The sequence below is a fragment of the Rana temporaria genome, chromosome 7 (genome assembly GCF_905171775.1).
Source record: "Rana temporaria chromosome 7, aRanTem1.1, whole genome shotgun sequence".
In the NCBI taxonomy this organism is placed as follows: Eukaryota; Metazoa; Chordata; class Amphibia; order Anura; family Ranidae; genus Rana; species Rana temporaria.
Window position 1 is genome coordinate 176,625,740 of NC_053495.1, and position 23,862 is coordinate 176,649,601.

Consider the following 23,862-nt stretch of genomic DNA (forward strand, 5'->3'; position numbering starts at 1 on the left):
AAATGTTTAACACGTGAAATGCTAAACACCTGTGCTCTGTGCCAAATTCCAGAATATGTTGAAAACGTGTCCAAAGAAAGAGTGATGTATCCTCCACCAAACAATGAATTGGCTCCTTACCAGATCGCCATGATCCCTTATGACAGGGGATCATGAACAGCATATAATAGGTAGTCACTTCCAGCCACGCAGTTCAAACAAATTTGATCCTCAACATTGGGTCTCATCCAAAAGTGATTACAGATCACCAGCATAAATGCCCACCATGTAAAAAACAATAACAGCTCATTAAATGAGTAACAAAAATTTACTAAAAAGTTGTATTGCACTTACAAGCATGCAGTAAATGATGCCTCAAATCTGATGTGCCGGCCGGTACACAAATTTCCAGACACCTGTCCTCTGGGGGAACGTTTGGAGCTCTTGGGTGACGACAGCGCGCTGCTATACAATACTGACCTATAATCACACACACACAGGTTGGACTTGTTAGACTTGTGTCTTTTTTACACCTCACCTACTATTTTTTATTTTTAAATAAAACATTGAGTGGTTTTACACTATGGAGTTATGATATGCCCTGGATCAGAGTCACGTGTAATGAATTGGTGGATGACAGAAGTTTTTTAAATATTACATAGGTATCTGCTCCCTCCTTCCCCCTTAAAGGTGCCAAATGTGACACCGGAAGGGGGGGGGGTTACAAAAAGCGGAAGTTCCATTTTTGGGTGGAACTCCGCTTTAAAGAATAGTGGGGTCTATCATTCAAGGTACGGGTACATTCAGAGAAGCACAGTGGTGGTGGAACACACATTGTGTGGAGCAATAGTTAAAGACATGGTGAAGATGTATATGTACCTTATGAATACAAAAAAACTGTTGTTCTATTTACATTTGGTAAAAGGTTTTGTGAACACTGAAATTATTTCAGACTAGTCACACAATTTTCTAAAAAGGAAATTTGGCCATTGTGGTTTTTCTATATATGTTTTGCACAATATATTTTAGGTTGTTCGTTGCTAAGTGCACATTTTCTTTCTGCACATTCAATCTTTTTTTTTCTGTTTTGTGAGAGCTCTTCACTATTTTTATAAATGTGTTTATTTAATGTGATGTGATATATGTGATAGCACATTTTAGTAGGAAAAGCTCTAGTTATACATGTTTTTTTAACACTCACAAGGTGAAGCGCGCGGTCATATTTATTAATAGTTTATAGCTATAGATTGACTTTAAATGTATATTCTAATCAACTGATAATAAAGCCAGGCTATTTCTATAGTGTTCCCAGCCACCATGTGAAAAAATAAATAAATACATTTAAAAAAAAGTTTGGTCCAGATTGACCATCCTGGGTTGCAATTGTCTCTGCCCACTGCAGAATTTTGATGCCTCATACACACGACTGGGATTCCCGACAGGAAAAGATCCGTCGAAAATACAGAGGGGAAAACCGAGAACCTGCTCGGTAACTTTTGCCCCGTAAACACGAGAGGTTTTCGGCCTTATTCACATGGAGGGACCATTCGGGTCCGCCTGTCAGTTTTGACGGCGGACCTGAACGGCCGCTCCATGCATCCCTATGGAGTGTCGGATGTCAGCGGAGACATGTCCGCTGACATCCGACCCTATCCGATCCACTAAAAACAGACGTATGGGGGCACGTCCATGGCGGATCGGATCGGGTAAGATCTGATAAAAAAGGACATGCTGTCCGTTTTCATTAGATCGCTCCATAGGAGACAGCGGTGCCCGACAAGCCCCTCCCCGCTCAGTGAGCAGGGAGGAGCTTGTCAGCCGTCGGCTCAGCGGAGATCTGCGGACTGATCTCCTGCTGAGCTGGCGGGAGCAGGCGGACTCCGTAGCAACGGAGCCCGTCTTGTGTTAATGAGGCCTTCCCGTTGGGAAAACTCAGATAAGAGCTTTGGTCAGAAATCCCGACTGCGTGGCTTATGTCTCTGAAGGGTCATAAATTTATACTGGGCAGCACAGTGACTTAGTGGACTGCACTTCTACCTTTCAGCACTAGGGGTCCTTGGTTTGAATTTCTGTCTGCATGATATGTTGTTCCTGTGCTCGTGTGGGCTTTCCCTGGGTACTTCGTTTTCCTCCCACACTCCAAAGACATGTTGGTAGTTCAGTTGGCTTAAATGATTGCACCCAAGATGGCTGCCTCACCTTTGCTTTGAGATCCCTAGGGAGAAAAGTACTATAGACATGCAAATAAACAAAGCCTATTTCAGATTCCCTTGGCACTCTTACAATCTTCTTTGGCACTTACATATTTATTCTAACATTTATAGGAAAATTCTCATCAGTAAATTCATACTGTAGTTACATAGTTGGTAAGGCTGAATAAAGACAATAGTTCATCCAGTTCAACCTGCGTGTGTGCCTTTGTGTATAATTTCCCATATCCTTGTACATTGTGTTCCCTGCACAACCAAGAGCCTTTTACTTTCTGCTGGCACCACCAATTGTGGAAGAGAGTTCCACCCCCTTACCACCCTGACAATGAAAAACTCTATGCAGCTTATGATTATACCGCTTCTCTTCCAATTTCGTTGTGTGGCCCGTGTCTTCCTACACTCCCTGAGACTGAATAGTATCCTACCTACACTGGAATAACCATTGAGATACTTGTATATCAATATCATATCTCCTCTCAAGTCTCTCTTCTCCAGGGTATATACATTTAACGCTTGTGAGGGTTTCTCGTAATTGAGGTCCTCCAGTCCCCTTATGCCGCGTACACACAAAATGTGGATTTTTTTCCGACAGAATGTTGACTCAAACTTGTGTTGCATACACACGGTCACACAAAATTCTGACCATCAAGAACGTGGGAACGTACAACACTACGACGAGCCGGGAAAAATGAAGTTCAATGCTTCCGAGCATGCGTCGACTTGATTCCGAGCATGCATGTTTTTTTGTGCGTTGGAATTGCATACAGATGATTTCCGACAAGAACTTTTCTTGTTGGAAAAATAGAGAACTAGCTCTCAAATTTTTGCTGTCGGAAATTCCGACAGAAAAAGTCTGATGGAGCCTACACACTCTCCGACCAAAAGCTCACATCAAACTTTTCTTACAAAAACAACATTGAATATCGAAGCTCAAAAGCAGATTACACATGCATTTGCAAATGCATGCAACTAAACCTCTGTTTTTAACGCATACTGTTAGACAGGTGCATTTGGTTGGTTGCTGATTGGTCGGTAAGTTTAAGCTTGGATATTCTATGTTGTTTTTGTATATATATGCGCCTTTTCCAGTGCTCCTTACTGTATAGACCAGTCATAGGTAGGGGCAGTGACATTTGTTTTTTGCATTGATATCAAACTTTTCTTGTCGGAAATACCTGACCGTGTGTATGCGGCATTGGTAATTTTGTTGCCCTTTACTGAACTCTCTCCAGTTTGGTAACCAGAACTGGACAGAATACTCCAGATGCGTTTGGACCAGAGTTTTATAAGGTGGCAGAATTATCGATTTATAAAACTCTGGTTCAACCGCATCTGGAGTATTCTGTCCAGTTCTGGTCACCAATCCATTGGATGACTTTATGAATTTCAATCAAATGTACTTCAAAAAATGTTGCTTTTAGCGTTTGATGTTAGTGTGAATGGACTTTCCTGAAGGAACACCACATTCACTATTAGAAATTCATAATTTAAAAAAGAAATTCCATCCTGGCCCTTCAAATTTGCTTGTCACTGTGGTCATGAGGAGCAAATCTTGTTGTTTCGTTCTGGTAATTTATAGGGATAATAAGCAAGTTATTGTCAAACAAATATCACCTCTAATCAGCACCATGGACAGCTCACATAATCACAGAGGAAATATTGGATCCCAATCCTTGTAACCTGGGTGTGTGAGACTGTGGGGTTGAGTTACTAAGGGCCAAATCCACAAAAGGGATACGACGGCGTAATTGCTGTAACGCCGTCGTATCCCTGTTCCTAACTATGGAACTGATCCACAGAATCAGTTTTCCATAGTTAGGCAGAAGATCCGGCATGTGTAAGGGACTTACACTGCCGGATCTTAGGATGCAGTACCGCATCCGCCGCTGGGGGCATTTCGTGTCGAAATGCCGCCTCGGGTATGCAAATTAGCACTTACGGAGATCCACAAAGCTTTTCAGCTTCGTTTTTTTCTCCGTAAGTTTTAGTTTGCATACGCAAAATTAGGGCTGCTTTGTACACCATGTAAAAGCAGACCTTTCTGTCCAGCGACGCGATTTTTTTAAAATTTTGATTTTTTTTTCCCCCGCCGTATCTTTTTTTTTTTCCCGACGCAACTTTATTGACCCGTCGCAATCCACAAAGCTCGGCGTAACGTAATTTCGTGCTATGCACGTCAGGAAAATGACGTCACGAGCATGCGCAGTACGGCCGGCGCGGGAGCGCGCCAAATTTAAATGGGAATCGCCCCCATTTGAATAGGAACGCCTTGCGACGGCGGAATTTAAGTTACACAGCCCAAAATTTCTAGGTAAGTGCTTTGTGGATCGGGCACTTAGGTAGAAATTTTAAGGCAGTGTAACTTAAATGGAAAAAATTAAGTTAGGCACGATCTTTGTGGATTTGGCCCTAAGACTAGACAGTGCGAAATCTGGTGCAGCTGTGCATGGTAGACAATCCACTTCTAACTTCAACTAGTTCAATGAAGCATTGACAACAAAAATCTGGAAGCTGATTGGTTTCTATACAGAGCTGCACTAGATTTTGCACTCTCCAGTTTTAGTAAATTAACCCCATTGTTCAGCTCCTTAACTGACCTAACCTCTAATGGTGGCCACACACGATAAACAAATTATTTATTTTCCAATCTATTTCTCCTATTAGGAATAATCGATCTATAGCCAAAAACACAATGTATATGCCAGACATGGGGGCATGGAAGTTATCGATCTTATCTCTGTTTCCACCATGTATTCTCATAGTTTGATTGCACAATCAAATTTATCACTGAATCAGCTCAGTGCTGCCGACTGATGCAAAACGATTAATAATTTTCTGTTGTGGTCATTCTGCTAAACCAAGTCTAAATCGATTGGAAGAGATGTTATGGATACTCAATTGGTTTTTGATTTGATTGTTTTGATTTAATTTCACATTGATTGGATAATAAAGTCAAAGCATGTATGACCACTAGAGTTCTGGATTTCATCATCACTGTATATGATACCTCTGCTATCATGTTTTTACATGTTCACTTTTGCTTTAGTTTTCTTGATACCATACAATATGCATATATATCGTATTTATCGGCGTATAACACGCACCCTGACTTTAAGAGGGAAGTTTCAGGAAAAAAACTTTCCACAGCCCCCTGTGTATAACACGCAGGCACAGTTTACCCTCTATTTTCAGGGTAAAAAAGTGAGTGTTATACGCCAATAAATACAGTATATATACACTAGATTGTAAAAAGCATTGGGGTGCCTGCCTTTACACACACGTTAACTTTAATGGCATCCCAGTCTTAGTCTGTAGGGCTCAATATTGAGTTGCCCCACAATTTGCAGCTATAACAGCTTCAACTCTTCTGGGAAGACTGTCCACAAGGTTTAGGAGTGTGTCTATGCAAATGTTTGACTATTCTTCAGAAGCACATTGGGTCAGGCACTGAAATGGACAAGAAGGCCTGGCTCGCAGTCTCCGCTCTAATTCATTCCAAAAGTTTTCTATTGGGTTGTGGTCAGGACTATGTGCAGGCCAGTCAAGTTCCTCCACCCCAAACTCACTCATCCTTGTCTACATGGACCTTGCTTTGTACACTGGAGCACAGTCATGTTTGAACAGGAAGAGGCCATCCCCAAACTGTGTTGGTATGCTGACACCTTAAGAGTTCCCTTCACTGGAGCTAAGGGGCCAAGCCCAAATCCTGAAGAAACAGCTCCACACCATAATCCCCCCTCCACCAAATGATTTGGATCAGTGCATATATATATATATATATATATATATATATATATATATATATATATATATATATATATATTCATATTTACTAACAGTGATACTGTTTTTTTTTTATTACAGATGCTCTTTGATGGGTTTTGACCTGAACAGACATTGGCAGGATCCCTCCCCATGGGCTCACCCCACTCTCTATGCAGTGAAACAACTGATCCTGGAAATGCACAACAGTCCAGTAAGTTCTAAGGTTTCTGGTTTTATTACTCAAATCTCTAAAGCAGTATAAAACCCAAAACCCAAAATCTAATATATTGCTTAACAATCATTAAATGTAGTGGCTGCATTTGTTTTCTTTTTTTTTAGGCTTCCCCTTTGTTTTCACCTGATGATCTGGCCAGTAACACACAATGGCCCGGATTCACATACATCGGCGCATATTTATGCCGGCGTAGCGTATCTAATATACGTTACGCCGACGCAGCGCACAGCGGCAAGCACTGGATTCACAAAGCACTTGCTCCCACTCGCTCTTAAAAATACGCTGGGTTTCCTCGGCGTAAGCCGGCGTAGGTGGAGGTGGGCGTGAGCCATGCTAATGAGGCATGACCCCATGCAAATGATGGGCCAATCGTCATAGAAGTACTTAAAACGAACGGTGCATACGCCGTCCCGTGGACGTATCCCAGTGCGCATGCTCAGAATCACGTAGAAACAACTGCCTAAGATACGTCGAATCACTACCTACGACGTGAACGTAACCTACGCCTAGTCATATTCACGTACTACGTAAACGACGTAAAATACGACGGCTGTGTTCCCTGGTCCATACCTTTGCATGGGTTGCGCCTCCTATATGGGGAATAACTTTACGCCGGACGTACGACTTACGCAAACCGCGTATATTATGCGCCGGGCGCAAGTACGTTTGTGAATTGGCGTATCTCCCTCAATTGCATATGTGCATAGAAAATCAATGGGAGCGTAAATATGTGCCCAGCGTAAATATGCGCCCACGATACGCCGGCGTAGGCAAGTTACGTTGGTCGTAGGAAGCCTATTTTTAGGCGTATCTCAGTTTTTGGGCACGGCGCATGGATACGACGGCGCATATTTACACTTTTGCGGCGTATCTCGAGATACGTCGGCGTAAGTGCTTTGTGAATCCGGGCCCTTGTGTACAAGAGTGCCCTCACTGAATGAACACAAGGGGCACATTTGGACAGCAGCATTGTCAGTCTCAGGGGAAGGGGAGTGTTAAGCCTCATACACTCGATCGGACTTCCATCAGACTTTTCCATGGATTTTGGTCTGAAGGGGTGTTGGTAGTGAACTTGTTCTGCATACACACGGCAGAACTTTTTCAGCCAACATTCACCAAATCACGTGTTTTTTCAGCTCTTCACCTCCACCCTTTGGGCAACTTCTGCTTTTGTTGTCTGATCTTTAGCATTGGTTCAGAGCATGCGTGTTTGTCCTTTGGACTTTAGTCCGATGAACTTGTGTACACACGACCGGATGATGCTCCATCGGACATTTGTTGTCGGAAAGTTTGAGAGCATTCACAGCGAACATTTGTCCGTTGAAAACCCGAAAACAATTGTCCGATGGAGCGTACAGATGGTCGGATTGTCCAATAAAACACGTCCGTTGGACCGTGTGTATGGGTCTTTAGACACACTAGCAGATTTAGATACACTAACAGATTAAAGTCAAACTCCAGCTAATACTTTATAAGCAGTTACAACAACGGTTTCCTTTTGGACTAAAGGTTTTACATAAAAGGTGATCATTTTAAGCACCCCTGTCAGTGGTAATTGGTTTGTCTCATCAATCTAACTGCTACATCTGCATGACAGTTTGTTGTTTTGAAAAATAACAGACTTACTGGCTGGATCACCAGGTGAAGATAAAGGAAAGAGAGCCTAAAAAGAAAACGAATGCAGCCAATACATATCAGAATTGGTAAGCTGCATTATAATACATGTCCACTTTTGGGTTTAATACCACTTTAAACAATGCTATTTAAGTAAAGAAATGTTTACTCATAGTGAATTAATATGATCAGAATAGTGGAATTACCAATAGCAATCAATATGTATTTATTTTTTATTTTCCTATCTGCACACATTTATAGTCCTTTACATTTTTGCGCTATCTTTATAAAGGTCAACATGTATGGGAATTAAAACACGTGGACTGGTGTCCAGCCAATACCTGTAGCCAAAATGGAAAAGTTGGGGGAGAGTCACTGAAAAGCCTACTGCTGCTAATCTACATGTTGCACCCCAGCGCCTCTTTGACATATCTTCTTCATTAATCAGTTCCTCACTGGCTGCATTGAAAGCAGGACCACAGAAATATCTAAGGGTATTTGATGTGCAGCCAGTATCTACTGTGAAGAGTGGAACATCTCTGGGGACCTTATGGCTGCCAACCTAAAATTTGTTTTATGCAGAACAATTTAGATATGAACGTGCCAGTAATTAATGCTTGGTTGAGTGTATAAAAGTAAATTCCGCAATAGTAACTTTTCTACATTTATATTATATAGCAGCCATTCTCAACCAGGGTTCTGTGGCACCCTAGGGTTCCTCTAGAGTTGACTAAGAGTTCCCTGTGCCCTGGCTAACTCACCACCTATCTGATGGTGTCTTAATAGTTCCAGGCCCAATGCCACATGGCATGACTGCAAGGGTGAAATTCTGACTATGAGGCCTCGTACACACGACCGTTTTCCTCAATAGAATCCATCAAGAAACTTGGTGGGAGAGCTTTTTTGCCGAGGAAACCGGTCGTGTGTACGTTTTTCATCGAGGAAACTGTCGAGGAACTCGATGAGGAAAAAAGAGAACAAGTTCATTACAAGATCACTCGTCCAATCCTGGGACGGGTGATCTGTCTATCAAAGTGCCCAGACAAGGGGGAGTGTCTATACATGACGAGGGGCGGCGGGGGAACACACAGCTATTCAAATGAAGCTGTAATGTTCCCCACGCTGATTAATTAGGGGCGGGGGGCGGGCTTGGCTTTCTCTTTGAGGACTGCTCTGCTCCGCTCTCTCCGCCCCCTCTCTGCCCGCTCTCCGCCCGCTCTCCGCCCGCTCTCTCTCTGGTAAAAAAAGTATCGGCTGAAGCATCGGGAGCATTTGCGCAAGTACAAGTACTCGCGCAAATGCTCAGTATCGGTCCCGGTTTTTTAGTTATAAACTTTTCTTAATTCTTTATCTATCATTAATAACTCATATCTTAATCAGCAATAATTTATCATCATAACTGTAGGACAGGGAATATCGTTATCGGTTATACATCCATAACGTGTGGAGAGAGTGAGAGTCTGTGGAACAGGGTTTACCAGTTGATATCATTACAAATAACACCATGAATAAAGCAATCTGGACTGCCTCTTTGCCAAATGAAGTACTCCAATCATATCTATGTCTATTGGTAGCATGACTAATTATATTATGATACACAAAGATCGTAAATTCCGTCAAGAAATCCATGTATTTTTTTTCCGACTGAATTTTGTCTTAAACTTGTGTTGCATACACACGGTCACACAAAATTCCGACCGTCAAGAATGCGCTAACATACAACACTACAACAGGCCGAGAAAAGTTCAATGATTCCGAGCATGCGTCAAATTGATTCCGAGCATTCGTCAAATTGATTCCTAGCATGCGTGTTTTTTTTGTGCTTCGGAATTGCATACAGACGATCGGAATTTCCGAATTTTTCTTGTCTGAAAAATTGACAACCAGCTCTCAAATTTTTGCTCTCGAAAATTCCAACAGGAAAAAGTCAGATAGAGCCTACACACGGTCAGAATTTCCGACCAAAAGCTCACATCGTACTTTTCTTGTCAGAATTTCCGATCGTGTGTACACAGCATTAGAGTTAAGAAAATCCACAGACAAAAATAAGACAACAGAGAACAAGCAGTATAAAAGTGGAGGTACAAGGGGAGAGAGAGGGGAAAAAAGTTGGCCAGAGGGAGAGTGGGGAAAGCGATAGTTATCGGGGGTAGTAGGAGCTTGAAGTACAATAGTTCCTAGATCTGGCATATACCAGTGGCATTTGGAACGGGTTCAAGTATCTATGTGGAGACTGACAGCATAGTTTGATAATCAGCAGAAAAGGTCAATTTGGTCCAATAAAACCATTTTTTACGGGACTGCTCTTCGGTATCATTGACTGTAGCTGTCAGTTCCTCCATCAAATTTATCTTGCTGATCTTGGCAAACAATAGGCTTATCATTGGATCCGTATTTTGGTTCCAGCAGAGCGGAACGCATAATTTTGCTGCATTAAATAAATGTTTGAGGAGGGAGGGATTTGTATTTCTTTGTAGATAGAGGAGCCAGATGAAGGATGAAGGCTCACGGGGTCGTCAGGCATCTGTATAGAGATGAAACTTTAAAGCGGACATCCAGTCAACTATTGAAGACTGAAGCTGCCCTTATGCAGCTTTTATTAGGCCTCTAAGGGTGGACACATTTCCAGATGATTGGATGCAGGCACAGTTTGGCTGACAATTTTTTGCCTGGCTCCTGTGATTGAAAGGTTTTGAGTGAGGGTTCCGACAGGGCTACCCATTCAGCGAATGTTGGTCATTTCATCAGGACTTCACTTTGTGTTTGGCCAACTTTATGATGTCTGTGAAGTTTTTATTGCTGCCCACACTTTGGAGATCTCCCCTCACTTCCAGCCCTAGAGGCGGCAATAAAAACCTGACAGTATTTCTAAACTTGCCACACTTTTTTACACACTTTCCGCACCAACAACTAAACAAGACAAAGTAGGACCAATGGTGTAACAATAGCCACAGCAGCCCACGTGGCCGATTTGGGGCCTGAGTATGGAAGGAGGTCCAATAGGGGAGGCTGTTGAGGCAATATAAACATACCCATAACTGTATTATTAAGTAGGGTTGCACCGATACCACTTTTTTAGGATCGAGTACAAGTACCAATACATTTTTTCAAGTACTCACCAATACCGATTACCAATACTTTTTTTAATGTCATATGACAGTGGCACTATTATGCAGATCTGATGGGCACTAAGGGGGAGCACAGAGGGGGACACGAAGGAGGATGGCGACCGGTGGAGGACAGGGACCGGAGGAGGACACCGGAGAGAAGGAGGAGGACACTGGAGAGAGGGAAAAGGACACCAAAAGCCAGAGGAGGACCCAGGGAGCCAGAGGAGGACACACAGGACAGTCGAAGGTGATCGGTGTGGCAGCGGGGGCAGTTAAAAGCACCGATCCCCCTGTATAGTCTTTCAATAAAGCAGCTGACAGCCGTGGGAGGGAGAGGAGGAGCAGTGACTGTCAGCTGCTTTATTGAAAGACTATACAGGGGAACCGTTGCTTGTAAATGCCCATGCTGGTGCACTGATGACCTGTGAGGCTGCCCAGGCCCCCCTACTACACTGAGGATGCCTGGCCCAATACAACCGTTATCGTATCAAGCATTGGAGCATTTGCACGAGTACCGATACTCGTGCAAATGCTTGGTATCGGATACTGATACTAGTAGGGGGTGGCCACGGCGGCCGTGAATAGATTCATGTTATTACCATATAGGGGGGTGGAGTGGAGAGAGGGGAGATGCCCGGGCGCCCCTTATAGATGGGCCGCCACTGATGCACACAGTGTAGGGAGACACAACTCTATCATGCAAGGGTGGCTCCATAGGATGCTACTACAGAAATGAGCCACCCTGAAACAGGAAACATGGGGCAGTGGTCATGGAACATGACAAAGAAACTGTAAAATGGGAAAAGATTAACTGTTAAAGAAGCTGAATTCTCAGTAAGTGGTTAAAGCGTTTGTTACCCCAAAGTCTGTCACTGGAAAGCTCAGTGTGCTGTTGCTTCTCCTCCCCCAGCTCTGAGAACAGAGGGTATGTGATCACTTCCAAAATAGGGAAAACGGATAATTATCAAAAACATTTTTACATCTATACAAAAATGTTTTGCCTTTCGATTCTATTTTAAACTGAATGGGTTGTTTTACAGGTGATCATTTACAGTCACTTTAAATCAGCTGGTTAAAATGCTTTAAAAACAGATAGTTTAATATCACCTTAAAGTGGTATTAACCCCTTTTTTATCTTAACACTTGAGTACATAAAAAACATCTCCAGTTAACTTTTAGTTAAAATTCTTACCCCAGCACTCACAACTGACAATTTTCAATTCTGCTGGCTTCTGATCTTTATATGCTGCTCCCCTGAACTTCCGATTTTCACAGGAAAGAGCTAACAGTGGAAAATGCAATTTGCAGTCAGTCTGTTAGGAAGAAGTAGGGGCATGCCTTGCCATCCTAAGCTATGGGACTGTGTGTTTGCATTGATGCACACAGTGTGGGGAGAAACAAGTCTAGTCTGCATGCAAGGGTGGCTCCACAGAATACTTTAAGAGAAAGGAGCCACCCTAAAACAAAAAACCTGGGGCACCAACTTAGACTGGAATATAGGCTAGAATTAATTGATAAAGAAGCTGCATTCTCATTAAGTGATTAAATCAGCTGCTAAAAATGGTTAAATATCACTTTAATGGAGAAAAAGTAAATTCCTTACACTAATTCTCCTCTCCTGTGATAACTTTCTATCCACAGCACAAGTCCTATAGTAGAGTACTGACTATGCTGATAGTTGTCAACATCTCATACCACTTGTCCTTGATTTAGTATAGCTCCCAACTGTCCCTGATTTTGAGGGACTGTCCCTGATTTGGAGCAATGTCCCTCTGTCCCTCTTTCCTCATTTGTCCCTCATTTTGGTCTGATATATATAGATGTATATAAAATGCATTTTTTATCTATCAAAAAGTGTTTCTCAGCGCTAAACCTTTTATCTTTTTATTTTTAAATTGCTGCATTTGTAAATTCTATAAGCCAATATGAAGGGATTGTAGCGGTAAAAAAAAAAAAGCACTTGTTTATTTGTACAATTCTCCTTTAAGGGGGCATGACAAGGGGTGTGTCCTATACTTTTGCTGATAGGTGTCCCTCATTCACATCTCAAAAAGTTGGGAGGTATGATTTAGACATATCGGCCCATTTCACAGACGTATTCTGTTGATACGCGGCGTAAGTTCAAGGATGCGCCGTCGTATCTATGCGCTGTATTCAGGAAAGAAGATACGCCTGAATTTTGCCAAGATATGACCGACGTAAGTCTCCTAAGCCGTCGAATCTTGGGTGTATATTTACGCTGGCCGCTAGGGGGCGCTTCCATTGATTTACCCGTTCAATATGTAAATGAGCTAGATACGCCGATTCACAAATGTAATTGTGCCCGTCGCAGTAAGCTACGCCGTTTACGTAAGGCGTAAGTCCGGCGTAAAGTTACCCATGCTATATGAGGCGCAAGTAATGCAAAGGTATGGACGTCGGAACAAGCGTCGAATTTTACATCGTTTACGTAAGTCGTACGTGAATGGGGCTGAGCGTAGGTTACGTTCACGTCACAGGCATTGAGCCGGCGTATCTTTGGGAGTAAATTCGACGTGATTGTGAGCGTGCGCGCGCATGCGCCGTCCGTTCGGCCATGCATTTACATGGGGTCACGGTTAATTTTAATACAACACGCCCACTGCCTTGCTACTTTGAATTAGGCGGGCTTACGCCGGCAATTTTACGTTAAGCCAGCGCAAGAAAGGGAGCAAGTGCTTTGTGAATACAGTACGAGCCTTTCTATGTTACGTCGGCGTAGCGCATATCAGATGCGCTACGCTGCTCTAAAGATACGCCGATCTCTCTGAATCCGGCCCATCTTATGTTAAGGCCAATGACAATAGAAGCATTGCCAGGGGACTCTATCAAGATTTTAAGATTTTGCTATGGCGCCCTGTGATCTGTAGCTATGCCAATGACCAGGACTTTAGTTCCTCTTTAACCATGAAAGTTGCATTGCTTGGTGAGGTCAGAAATGCCCACAGCTTCGTACTCTATGACTTGCGGATACAGAACTGACAGTACACTTGCTCCTATGGCGAGCCCAGTGTGAGCCCTCTGATCGGTAAGGACATTGCCATCGTTAAATGACATGCTAGTTGCCGGAATGCCCTACTTTCTGTATAGGAGATGTGATGCTTAGAGTGGTCTTTAGCTCAGTGTGACATAAGGCAGCAGCAGAATGCAGGTTCCTGCACCGGTGTATGACTTTGTTCCTTATCTTTTCTGCTATTTAAATATTCATATGCCCTGGGGATCTGTGGGCCCTGGGCAATGTGCCTGTAGGAACCTAATGGGAAATCCAGCTCTTATGCTTGTCCAGGTTTGCATCAAACACTCTCCTGCTTTAAAACAAAAAATGTCTAGAAATAAAAAAGCCTGAAAAATAATGTAATGCAAACACCGAACTTGTGTCGTGATCAAAAATGCTAAAAAAAAATACAGAATTTGTGTCACTTATTTTATAAACAACCTTAAAGCTGAACTCTAAGCAGATATAAAAATGTAAATGAATGAAGGAATGTAATAATTTAACCACTTCCATACCGCGCCTATTCTGGCACTTCTCTCCTTCATGTAAAAATAATATTTTTTTTGCTAGAAAATTACTCAGAACCCCCAAACATTGTATATATTTTTTTAACAGACACCCTAGGGACTAAAGTGGCGGTCATTGCAACTTTTTATCTCGCATGGTATTTGCGCAATCATTTTTTAAACGCCTTTTTTTTTTAAAAAAAAAACGGTTTCATGAATTAAAAAATAACAAAGCAGTAAAGTTAGCCCAATTGTTTTGTATAATGTGAAAGATAATGTTACGCCAAGTAAATAGATACCTAGCTTGTCACGCTTAAAAAATTGTGCATACTCATGTAATGGCGCCAAACTTCGGTACTTAAAAATCTCCATAGGCAAAGCTTTAATTTTTTTTACAGGTTATCAGTTTAGAGTTACAAAGGAGGTCTATAGTGCTAGAATTATTGCTCTTGCTCTAACGCACGTGGCAATACCTCACATGTGTGGTTTGAACGGCGTTTACATATGTGGGCGGGACTTACGTGCGTGTTCGCTTCTGAGCGCGAGCTACTGGGGACAGGGGCGTTTAAATTTTATTTATATATATATATATATATATATATATATATATATATATATATATATATATATATATATATATATATATTTATATATATATATTTTTTTTTACTTATTTTTTTTTTATTTGTACACTTTTTTTGATCACTTTTATTCCTATTACAAGGAATGGAATGTAAACGTCCCTTGTAATAGTGTGTGACAGGTCATCTTTATGGAGAGATAAGACCCCACATCTCTCCTCCAGGCTGGAAAGCATGAGATCGTGAACAAAAATTCACCGATGTCATGCTTTCAGCTGCGATTGCGGCTTTGTTTACTTTCGGGTACCCGGGCATTACGTCATAATGTCGCGCCCGGGCCTCCGACGGTCATAGAGATGACCGGTGACCGGCAGTGAACCTTTACAACCACTTTAATCTTTTGCACAGTACTGTGTATATCTATATTTATATATAGATATAGATATATAGCCAGATTCAGAAAGAGTTTGGAAGAGAGAGTTCCCCATTGGGGCTTTTAGGCTGCTGCCTAAAAGCCCCAATGGGGAACTCTCTCTTCCATGCAATTTCGGGGCGAGCAGCCTTTTCATCTCCCCAAATATGTGTCTCCCTCCATTTTTTCTGATTCAGAAAGAGTTAAGCCGGCGTATCAGTAGATACGCCGTCGTAACTCTGAATCTAAGCCGTCGTATATTTAAGTGTATTCTCAAAATGAGATACACTTAAATCTAGCTAAGATACGATGGCCTGCGCCGTCGTATCTTAGCTTTCTATTTAGGCCGGCCGCTAGGGGCGTGAACGCTGATTTACGCCTAGAATGCGTAAATCAGCGAGATACGCCTATTCACGACTGTACGCTTGCCCGTCGCAGTAAAGATACGCCGTTTACGTAAGGCGTTTTCAGATGTAAAGTTAGTCCAACAAAAAGCTGGCCTAGCCAATGTTAAGTATGGACGTCGGTCCCGCGTCGAATTTTGAAATTTTTACGTCGTTTGCCTAAGTTGTCTGTGAATGGGGCTGGGCGTAATTTACGTTCACGTCGAAACCAATAAGTCTTTACGGCGTTATTCGGAGCATGCGCACTGGCATATGTCCACAGACGGCGCATGCGCCGTTTGTAAAAACGTCAATCACGTCGGGTCACGATTCATTTGCATAAAACATGCCCACCTCTTCACAATTTCAATTAGGCGCGCTTGGGCCTGCACATTTACGCTACGCCGCCGTAACTTAGGACGCAAGTGCTTTGTGAATACAGCACTTGCCTCTCTAATTTACGACGGCGTAGCGTAAATATGATACGCTACGCCGGCTCAAACATACGCCGCCCTACGTGAATCTAGCTAATAGATATAGATATGCATATCTCAATTGTGTATTGTGTAATTGTGATGATTGTCTGTAGTTCAGCTTTTCTGTCTGCCAGTACATCTCAGAATGTACGCTTGGCAGCCCTGTACTCTACTTGAAGAGAACTCTGAAATGTTAAGCCAGTTTCTTCCCCAAAGTACAATCATTAGGGTTAAAAATCTCATTGGGAAGAAGAGCCCATATAAATATAACACAGTTCTTCGTATTGCACCTGCTACCCTGTTGTGTTAATGTTACATAAAAGCAGCTTTAACAATGCACTGAAGACATGGCAGGGAGACTTCCTCCCATAATTGTTTTGCATGCTGTAAACCCCGGCATATTCACTATAATTTTTTACTTTTATATATTTATCGGTTGAATGCCATTTAAACATAGCTGCAGACACAAAGGTCGTAAAAGAGAGGAGTGATTGGAACGGTGGGAACCATCAAGTAAAATGGAAGTGGCATTAAAGAAGAACTCCAGACAAACACAAAGACCTCTGATTGGTCGATGTATGGTTACTGAAATATGTTGATTTTAAATTGCTATGTAGAATGATAATTTTTTTAAATCCCCAACATCCCCTGCACACTAGCTGAATTTCAGGCTGATTGTAGGAGTGTCCTTATTGGCTGTTAAAAGGTTACATACGACCAGAGATGGATGTCACAAATCAGACTTCCGTATAACAGTCTCAAATACTGTGCGGGGAGGTGGATGAAAAAATTCTCGCAGATAACTCAATTAATTAACAGATGTGTTATAAGAACAGTTTTAGCCTTCCCAGATGAGGCATGTTAAACTGATGTTTAAGTGTGTATATTGGTTTGGCGTTGCAGAAACATTTTTTTTTATTACAGTTTTGTTTGATTTTTTAGGTAAATATTTCTGTATAGGTAGGTGCATTACATTACCAATAACTTACCTAGCCCTACCTTATTTGTTCACAACACACCACTGGGTGGTGAGTCCAAACCTGGCTCTCTTGCCTAACTCATAGCACCACTGCTATCTGACACTGTGTGTCTAATAGCTTGTCTCTTGCTGGGTGCCATGCACAGGCGTGTGCAGGGGGTGTGCCAGGTGTGCCTGGGCACACCCCAATATGGGGGGGTTGGCAACTGGTACAGGTGCCTGTACTGATCGGCAGGTGATGGTTAGACCATAATCCTCCTAAGCCGACTCCCAGAAACCTGGACAGGAGGGGCAATGGGAGGGCAATGCTTACTGTATCTGATCTGTATATTACTCCTGCAGCCACTGAAAAAGTCTGCTTCTCCTTCTCTCCCTCCTGCCGGCATTCAGCGGCTGGAGGAGGAAAATACAGTGGATTGGTACCAGTATATGCCGTCGCCCCTACTGTCCCTGTTCTTCTTTTAATACCAATCACTCACCGGGTTCATTCATAATTGAACCATAGTAAACGGGTTACTATGCTTCAGTTTGTGAATGAATAGGAAGCCGCTCAGCACAGAGCACTTCCCATTCATTCACTGTCCAGAGCAGTCAACACTGGGGACTGGGACTGGGAAATCTCTGTCCTCACTCCCTTTCTCAAAAGTGAGACATCATGGGTAGTTTTAGACCCCTGATATTTCAATAAAAAAATATTAAAAAAATATTGTAAAAAAAAAAAAATACTGACACAGTCCACGGCTCTTGTGTATATATATATATATATATATATATATATATATATATATAGAGAGAGAGAGAGAGAGAGAGACGCATATTTGTGCTTTGGGGTGCACACTCAAATGTAATAGTGATTTTAGACCCTTGATATTTCAATAAACAAATTATAAAAAAATATTGTAAAAAAAAATACTGATAGTCCACGGCTCTTTTATATATATATATATATATATATATATATATATATATATATATATATATATATATATATATATATATATATGGAGAGAGAGAGAGAGAGCGAGAGAGAGAGAAAGAGAAAGAGACGCATATTTGAGCTTTGGGGTGCACACTCAAATGTAATAGGCTGCGCACACCTACGGTGCCGTGGTTATTCCCACTGAATCGTGCATCACTATAGGACACAGAAGTGATTCGGGGGTATTGGCACAGTAGTGACCCTGTTCCACACATCTAGAAGAATCACATAGCAGATGCCCAGAGTTCTTTAAGAAAGTGAAGTTTTAACACATTGCCTGGCCATAGAGGTGTCAGCACTGCTTACCTTAAATGGCCCAGTGCTGCTTCTGTATCATGGGGCAATGTGCACTTCCAGGTTTTGCCTGGAATATTGCAGCTGCATCCAATCAGCATGTATCCTCCTGGCAGACTGCAGCCAATCAGAGCAGCATTCTTCTTCTATCAGCCCACAGGTGCTCTCCGCCCTGTCATTGCCGCATACAATCAGAAAAGCTTTCTTCCTCTTGTCCAGTCTTTTGAAACTCAGAGCAGCTTCCAGCTACAATTTCACAAGCTAGCTGCCCTGGTGAACCTTTCTGCTATCCAGTTTGCATCTTTATCCTGTTGATTTCTGTGTAATGACCTCTGGCTTGTGGAAAAATGAAGAGTCAAAGGCTCTGGGTCAGACTTTGTAGGCAAGATGGATGAGAGTATAATAAAAAATTATATTTTATAACAGCGAATCATTCACAAACAAATCAAGTATAGAAAGAAAATACATGTGAAGTCAACGTGTTTCACTTTTTCGCTTCGTCAGGACACACTTGGGGATAATCAAAAAGAACAGGTCTCACTATCTATGATAAAACACATCAGTCAGACATTATATACTAATAACATACATAAACATTAGTCGCTGCCGTATCCAGCACACAAAAAGACCTCTGGCTTGTATCCTGGATATCCATGTTTGTTGCCACCCGAGCCCTGACCTGTATTCCTGGTTATCCATGTTTGCTGCCTCCCCTGACCCCTGGCTTGTATCCTGGTTATTCATGTCTGCTGCCTCCTCTGACTCCTGGCCTGTATCCTGGTTATCTATGTATTATGCCTCCCCTGATCTCTAGCCTGCGTATTGGTTATGTGTGTCTGCTGCTAGCCTTGACTTCCACTCTGTATCGTGGTGACCTTTCCTGCTCCATTGTTATCAACAGTTTGGGGAAGAAGAAGAAATTGGTTGACCACCAAACCATCAAGCATTTGATGGTCTGGTGTGCAACCAATTTCTTTTTCTTCCTTTTATCGTGAATTGCGGTGAGCCTAGGTTAGCACCTGGAACCCAGTGCACCTGATTAGTGTCTGATGCCGTGTGTGTGTTTCTTACCTGGACTGTAGTTATCAACAGTTTAGTCATCTGCTCCAATACCTTCTTCCTGGTTCATGTTCTGTGTGATCTGTGGTACTTGCTGTAGAACAGAGTGAACCCAAGGGTATTGATTAGGGGTCAGCACATAGCTAAGTCAAAACCCATGTTGGTGGGATCCCTGGTCAATACCGTTGGCCTCTTAAGCCCTGTACACACGATCGGTTTGTGGGCCTCATCGATTGTGTGTGGGCCCCATCGGTTAGTTTTCCATCGGTGAAAAAAAATAGAACATGTTTTAAATTTTTCCTATGGATAAAAAGCCGATAGAAAAAAAATGATCGTCTGTATGGAAGTCCATCGGTCAAAAATCCATGCATGCTCAGAATCAAGTCGACCCATGCTCGGAAGCATTAAACTTCATTTTTCTCAGCACGTCGTAGTGTTTAATGTCACCATGTTTTGGCACGGTCAGATTTATGACTTATGATAGTGTGTAGGCAAGACTGATGAAAGTCAGCTTTATCGGATATCCGACGGAAAAATCCATCGGACTAGATTCCATCAGATATCCAATTGTGTGTACAGGGCTTTAGACTCCATGCCCTGGAGGTCACCTGCACCCACATGGGACTATCCTCTTACTTTAGTGTTTCCTGATCCAACTCACAGGTCTTTTCTGTTCAAGTGTGGCCCTCCTCCAGTTCCCAGGACTTTCCTCTTCTAGTGCTCCAGCCTGGTTTACTCCACAATTTCAGCTCCCAGGTCTAACCGGTTCCTCGTCGTTTTAGTCTACTGCAAATCAGCTGTTGGCCTACACTTCTAGGGTAAGCCTACCACTTCTCATTGGCCATCCTATACAGTGTAGCAGAGGGATTCACACTGGCAAAGTAGCCACCTTGACTACAGATAAGTATAACGATTTTTCTTTTTTCTTTTTGTAAGTTTTTTAAAGTCCAACTTCAGGAACGTGAAATAATCCACCCGTGCAGTTGGGAATTACTGTATAGTGCAAAAAATAGAATACAGAGGTAATCATTTACCACCAAAAGAAAGCTCTATTTGTGGGAAAAAAATGACATACATTTTATTTGGGCACAGTGTTGCACAACCACGCAATTGTCAGTTAAAGTAGCGCAGTGCTTTATCGTAAAAAATGGCATGACATGCGTTCTCACATGACATCAGGCAAGTTTGAAGGGGGCCTAAGACGACCATATGAACCCCAAAATCACCAGTTTGACATACTTGCCCTTGTAGGCCTAAAATATAGAATCGTTCTGTATTTTCTCCAGGTAACATTTACTCTATATTGAAGATATCAGTAATGTGTATAATAAGAAAATATTTTTCATGGCCGGGCAGTGACGCGTATATTTACATAAAAGGAGACTTTTCTCAATGTTTTGAGTTGGGCTCTTCTTTACTACTGGAAGATGCTGATTTTTACTCATTTCTATTCAGCCTGTTAATGCGGGAAACTTTTTTTTTCTCTTTTTTTAAATCTCAAGAAAACTGTTTCTTGTTCCTTAAATGAAAATCCTTCAAAATATTTAACATACGGAGCCCTCTGGGCATCTGTTTAAGCTTTGTGGGAGACCGGGCTAAAGTTTTTTCTAAGTGTTTGAAATAAAGTTCTATTTAAGCTTTTGAAAGGAGATGGATTCTCTGTAATATTCCCAAAGAGCTTGTGTTCAAGACAAGTTAGGCCTTTGAATCATTAACCAGGCACTGATTGATTGAAACATCATATTTCTTGTGCAGGCTGATTTAAATGATGTATGCAGGGCAATGTCTGTTCTGGTTGGGAGGATTATACCTCTCTGGATTTTTAAAAGCTCGGTCCCCAGGCGTTTTAGACAGTATATTTTGCAAAATATTTTTTTCTCTTCCGCTCTTGCATTTCATGCAGATAATCGCCAATTATACCTGATATTCTGAAATGCTTGTTTTCTTAAAGGATTGTTTTTAGACAATTTTGTGGCACAAAAACCTCTACAAGTTTTACTTTAGTATACAGAAACCCACAAGGGGAACAGAAGAGGGAATTGGGATTTTGTGATACCCAGGGGATAATAGCAGTAAATAGAAATTCGATTTAGATAAAAGTAATGCCCTGTACACACGATTTGAGTTTCCGTCGGAATAAACTCTGACGGATTTTCCCGACGGAATTCCGTTCAAGCTGTCTTGCATACACACGGACACACCAAATTCTGACCTTCAAAAACGCGGTGACGTACAACACTATGATGAACCTAGAAAAATTAAGTTCAATGCTTCCGAGCATGCGTTGAATTGTTTCCGAGCATGAGCGTTTTTCTCCGTCGGAGTTTCATACAGACGAATGGAATTTCCGATAGAATTATTTTTCGTTGGGAAAAAAAACAGAACATTTTCTCTTTCTAAGTCCGTCGGAATTTCTGATGGAAAAACTCTGATGGGGCACACACTCGATCGGAATATCCGATGGAAAAATTCCGTCCAACTTTTTCCATCGGAAATTCCGATCGTGTGTACAAGACATTAGGCTTCATGTACACTGAGTGAGTGAGTGAGTGAGTGAGTGAGTGAGTGAGTGAGTGAGAAACTTATATAGCGCAACACATGCGAACTCAATCGCCTCTGGGCGATTAGTATCCTTTCCCTACTGTACTTTTGCCCTCCGAAAATATGGGTTTTGAGCTTTTTTCTGAAGGCCAGGTGATTCACCTCCAACCGGATGCTGGTTGGTAGAGCGTTCCATAGTCTAGGTCCTTGGATTCCAAATCTTCGTTCTCCTTTGGACTTGTATCTGGCTTTGGGTATCTGGAGTAAACAGACGTTTAGGAGCAGTTGGGCATTTTTTCCTCCTCTATGTTATCTTATTAGTACATGTACACAGGGTCGTTTATAGTCGTTTCTAGGCAAGTTGAGTTTAGAAGCATTTTTTTGAAAGTGAAAAAATGCATTCAGGATGGATGTTCAGAGGCATTTGAAAGGCCAATTGCCTGTAACAGTTTGTAAACATGTGTAAAGGCGGTAACTCACATTTAGCCATGTTTTGTTTACATGTCTCTTAAATTTTTAACTATTTAAAATAAATAAAACGCTTCTAAATGCAAACGCAGCTAAACGTGGCAAACAATCTCCATGGGTGGAGTTTTAAAAATGTCTACATTTTTCCAGTTTAGAGTTACAGAGAAGGTGTACTAGAATTATTGCTCTCCCTCTAACGATCCTGGTGATACCTCTACATGTGTGGTTTGAACACTGTTTACATTTGTGTTAGCAAATTACATGTGTGTCTGCTTATGCGCTCAAGCATGGAGGGATGAGGCACTTTTTTTTATTTTATTGTATTTTTTTACACTGTCCCTTTGAAAAACAATTCTGAAATTCTGATCACTTTTAATTGCTGTCAAAAGGAATGTAAACATCCCCTCTGACAGTAGTCAGTTTCAGGTACTCTTTAGGGAGGGATCAGGAGTCTATAAGACCCCAAATCCCTCCTTTGCATTTGAAGGGGTTGTAAAGGTATATATATATATATATATATATATATATATATATATATATATATATATATATATATATATATATATTTTTTTTTTTTAAATAACAAACATGTAAAACTTACGTCCAATGTGCAGTTCGTTTTGCACAAAGTAGCCCCCGATCCTGGTCTTCTGGAGTCCCTCGGCGATTGACAGCAGCGGGAGCCAATGGCTGCGTTGCTATCAATCTCCAATGACAAGCCGGGGGAAACCATTGCGGGAATGATCCCACAGAGTTTCGTGGCTTAGGTAAGTAAAACAAGGGGGGGGGGGGGCTGGTGGTCCTTAGATTGCAAGGTGTTTTTTCACCTTAATGCATAGGATGCATTAAGGTGAAAAAACACAAAGTTTTACAACCCTTTTAATAGCATTCAAAATGCAAAGTTTAGCTGTTTTGAATACTTTTTTTTATTTTTTTTTATTTGACGCCTTTAAGCCTTCTGTAAACTGGAAGAGATGTCATGACATTGCTTCCAGGTTACTCGGTCCAAGACCGTCCGAAGCCGATTGCAGCTTCTTTCATGTCCGCTGGTCGCTCGGGCCTCCCGGTGGGATGGGAGAGCGTGGACAAGCCGTGGAAGGTGGTGGGAGTTGGGGGACGTCCCCTCCCACTGCTTGGGATAACAGCCGAGTGGCTTCTTGGCCACATTGATTATATCCCAAGAAAGCCAACTGGGGTTAAAATGTCCTCAGGCCGGGAACATGTGAATTCATCACGTGCACTGACGGGCCGGACATTT

The 23,862-nt window shown here is 42.0% G+C and overlaps 1 protein-coding gene across 1 annotated transcript in view; it reads left to right on the forward strand.

Annotated features, from left to right (window-relative positions):
* Positions 1 to 23,862, forward strand: part of AGBL4 (AGBL carboxypeptidase 4) — a 2,019,815-nt gene that overhangs the window by 1,657,931 nt on the left and 338,022 nt on the right. The window contains exon 8 of the mRNA XM_040360525.1: positions 6,054 to 6,165. Coding sequence (XP_040216459.1) covers positions 6,054 to 6,165 — 112 coding nt within the window. The remainder of the gene's footprint in view (positions 1 to 6,053; positions 6,166 to 23,862) is intronic.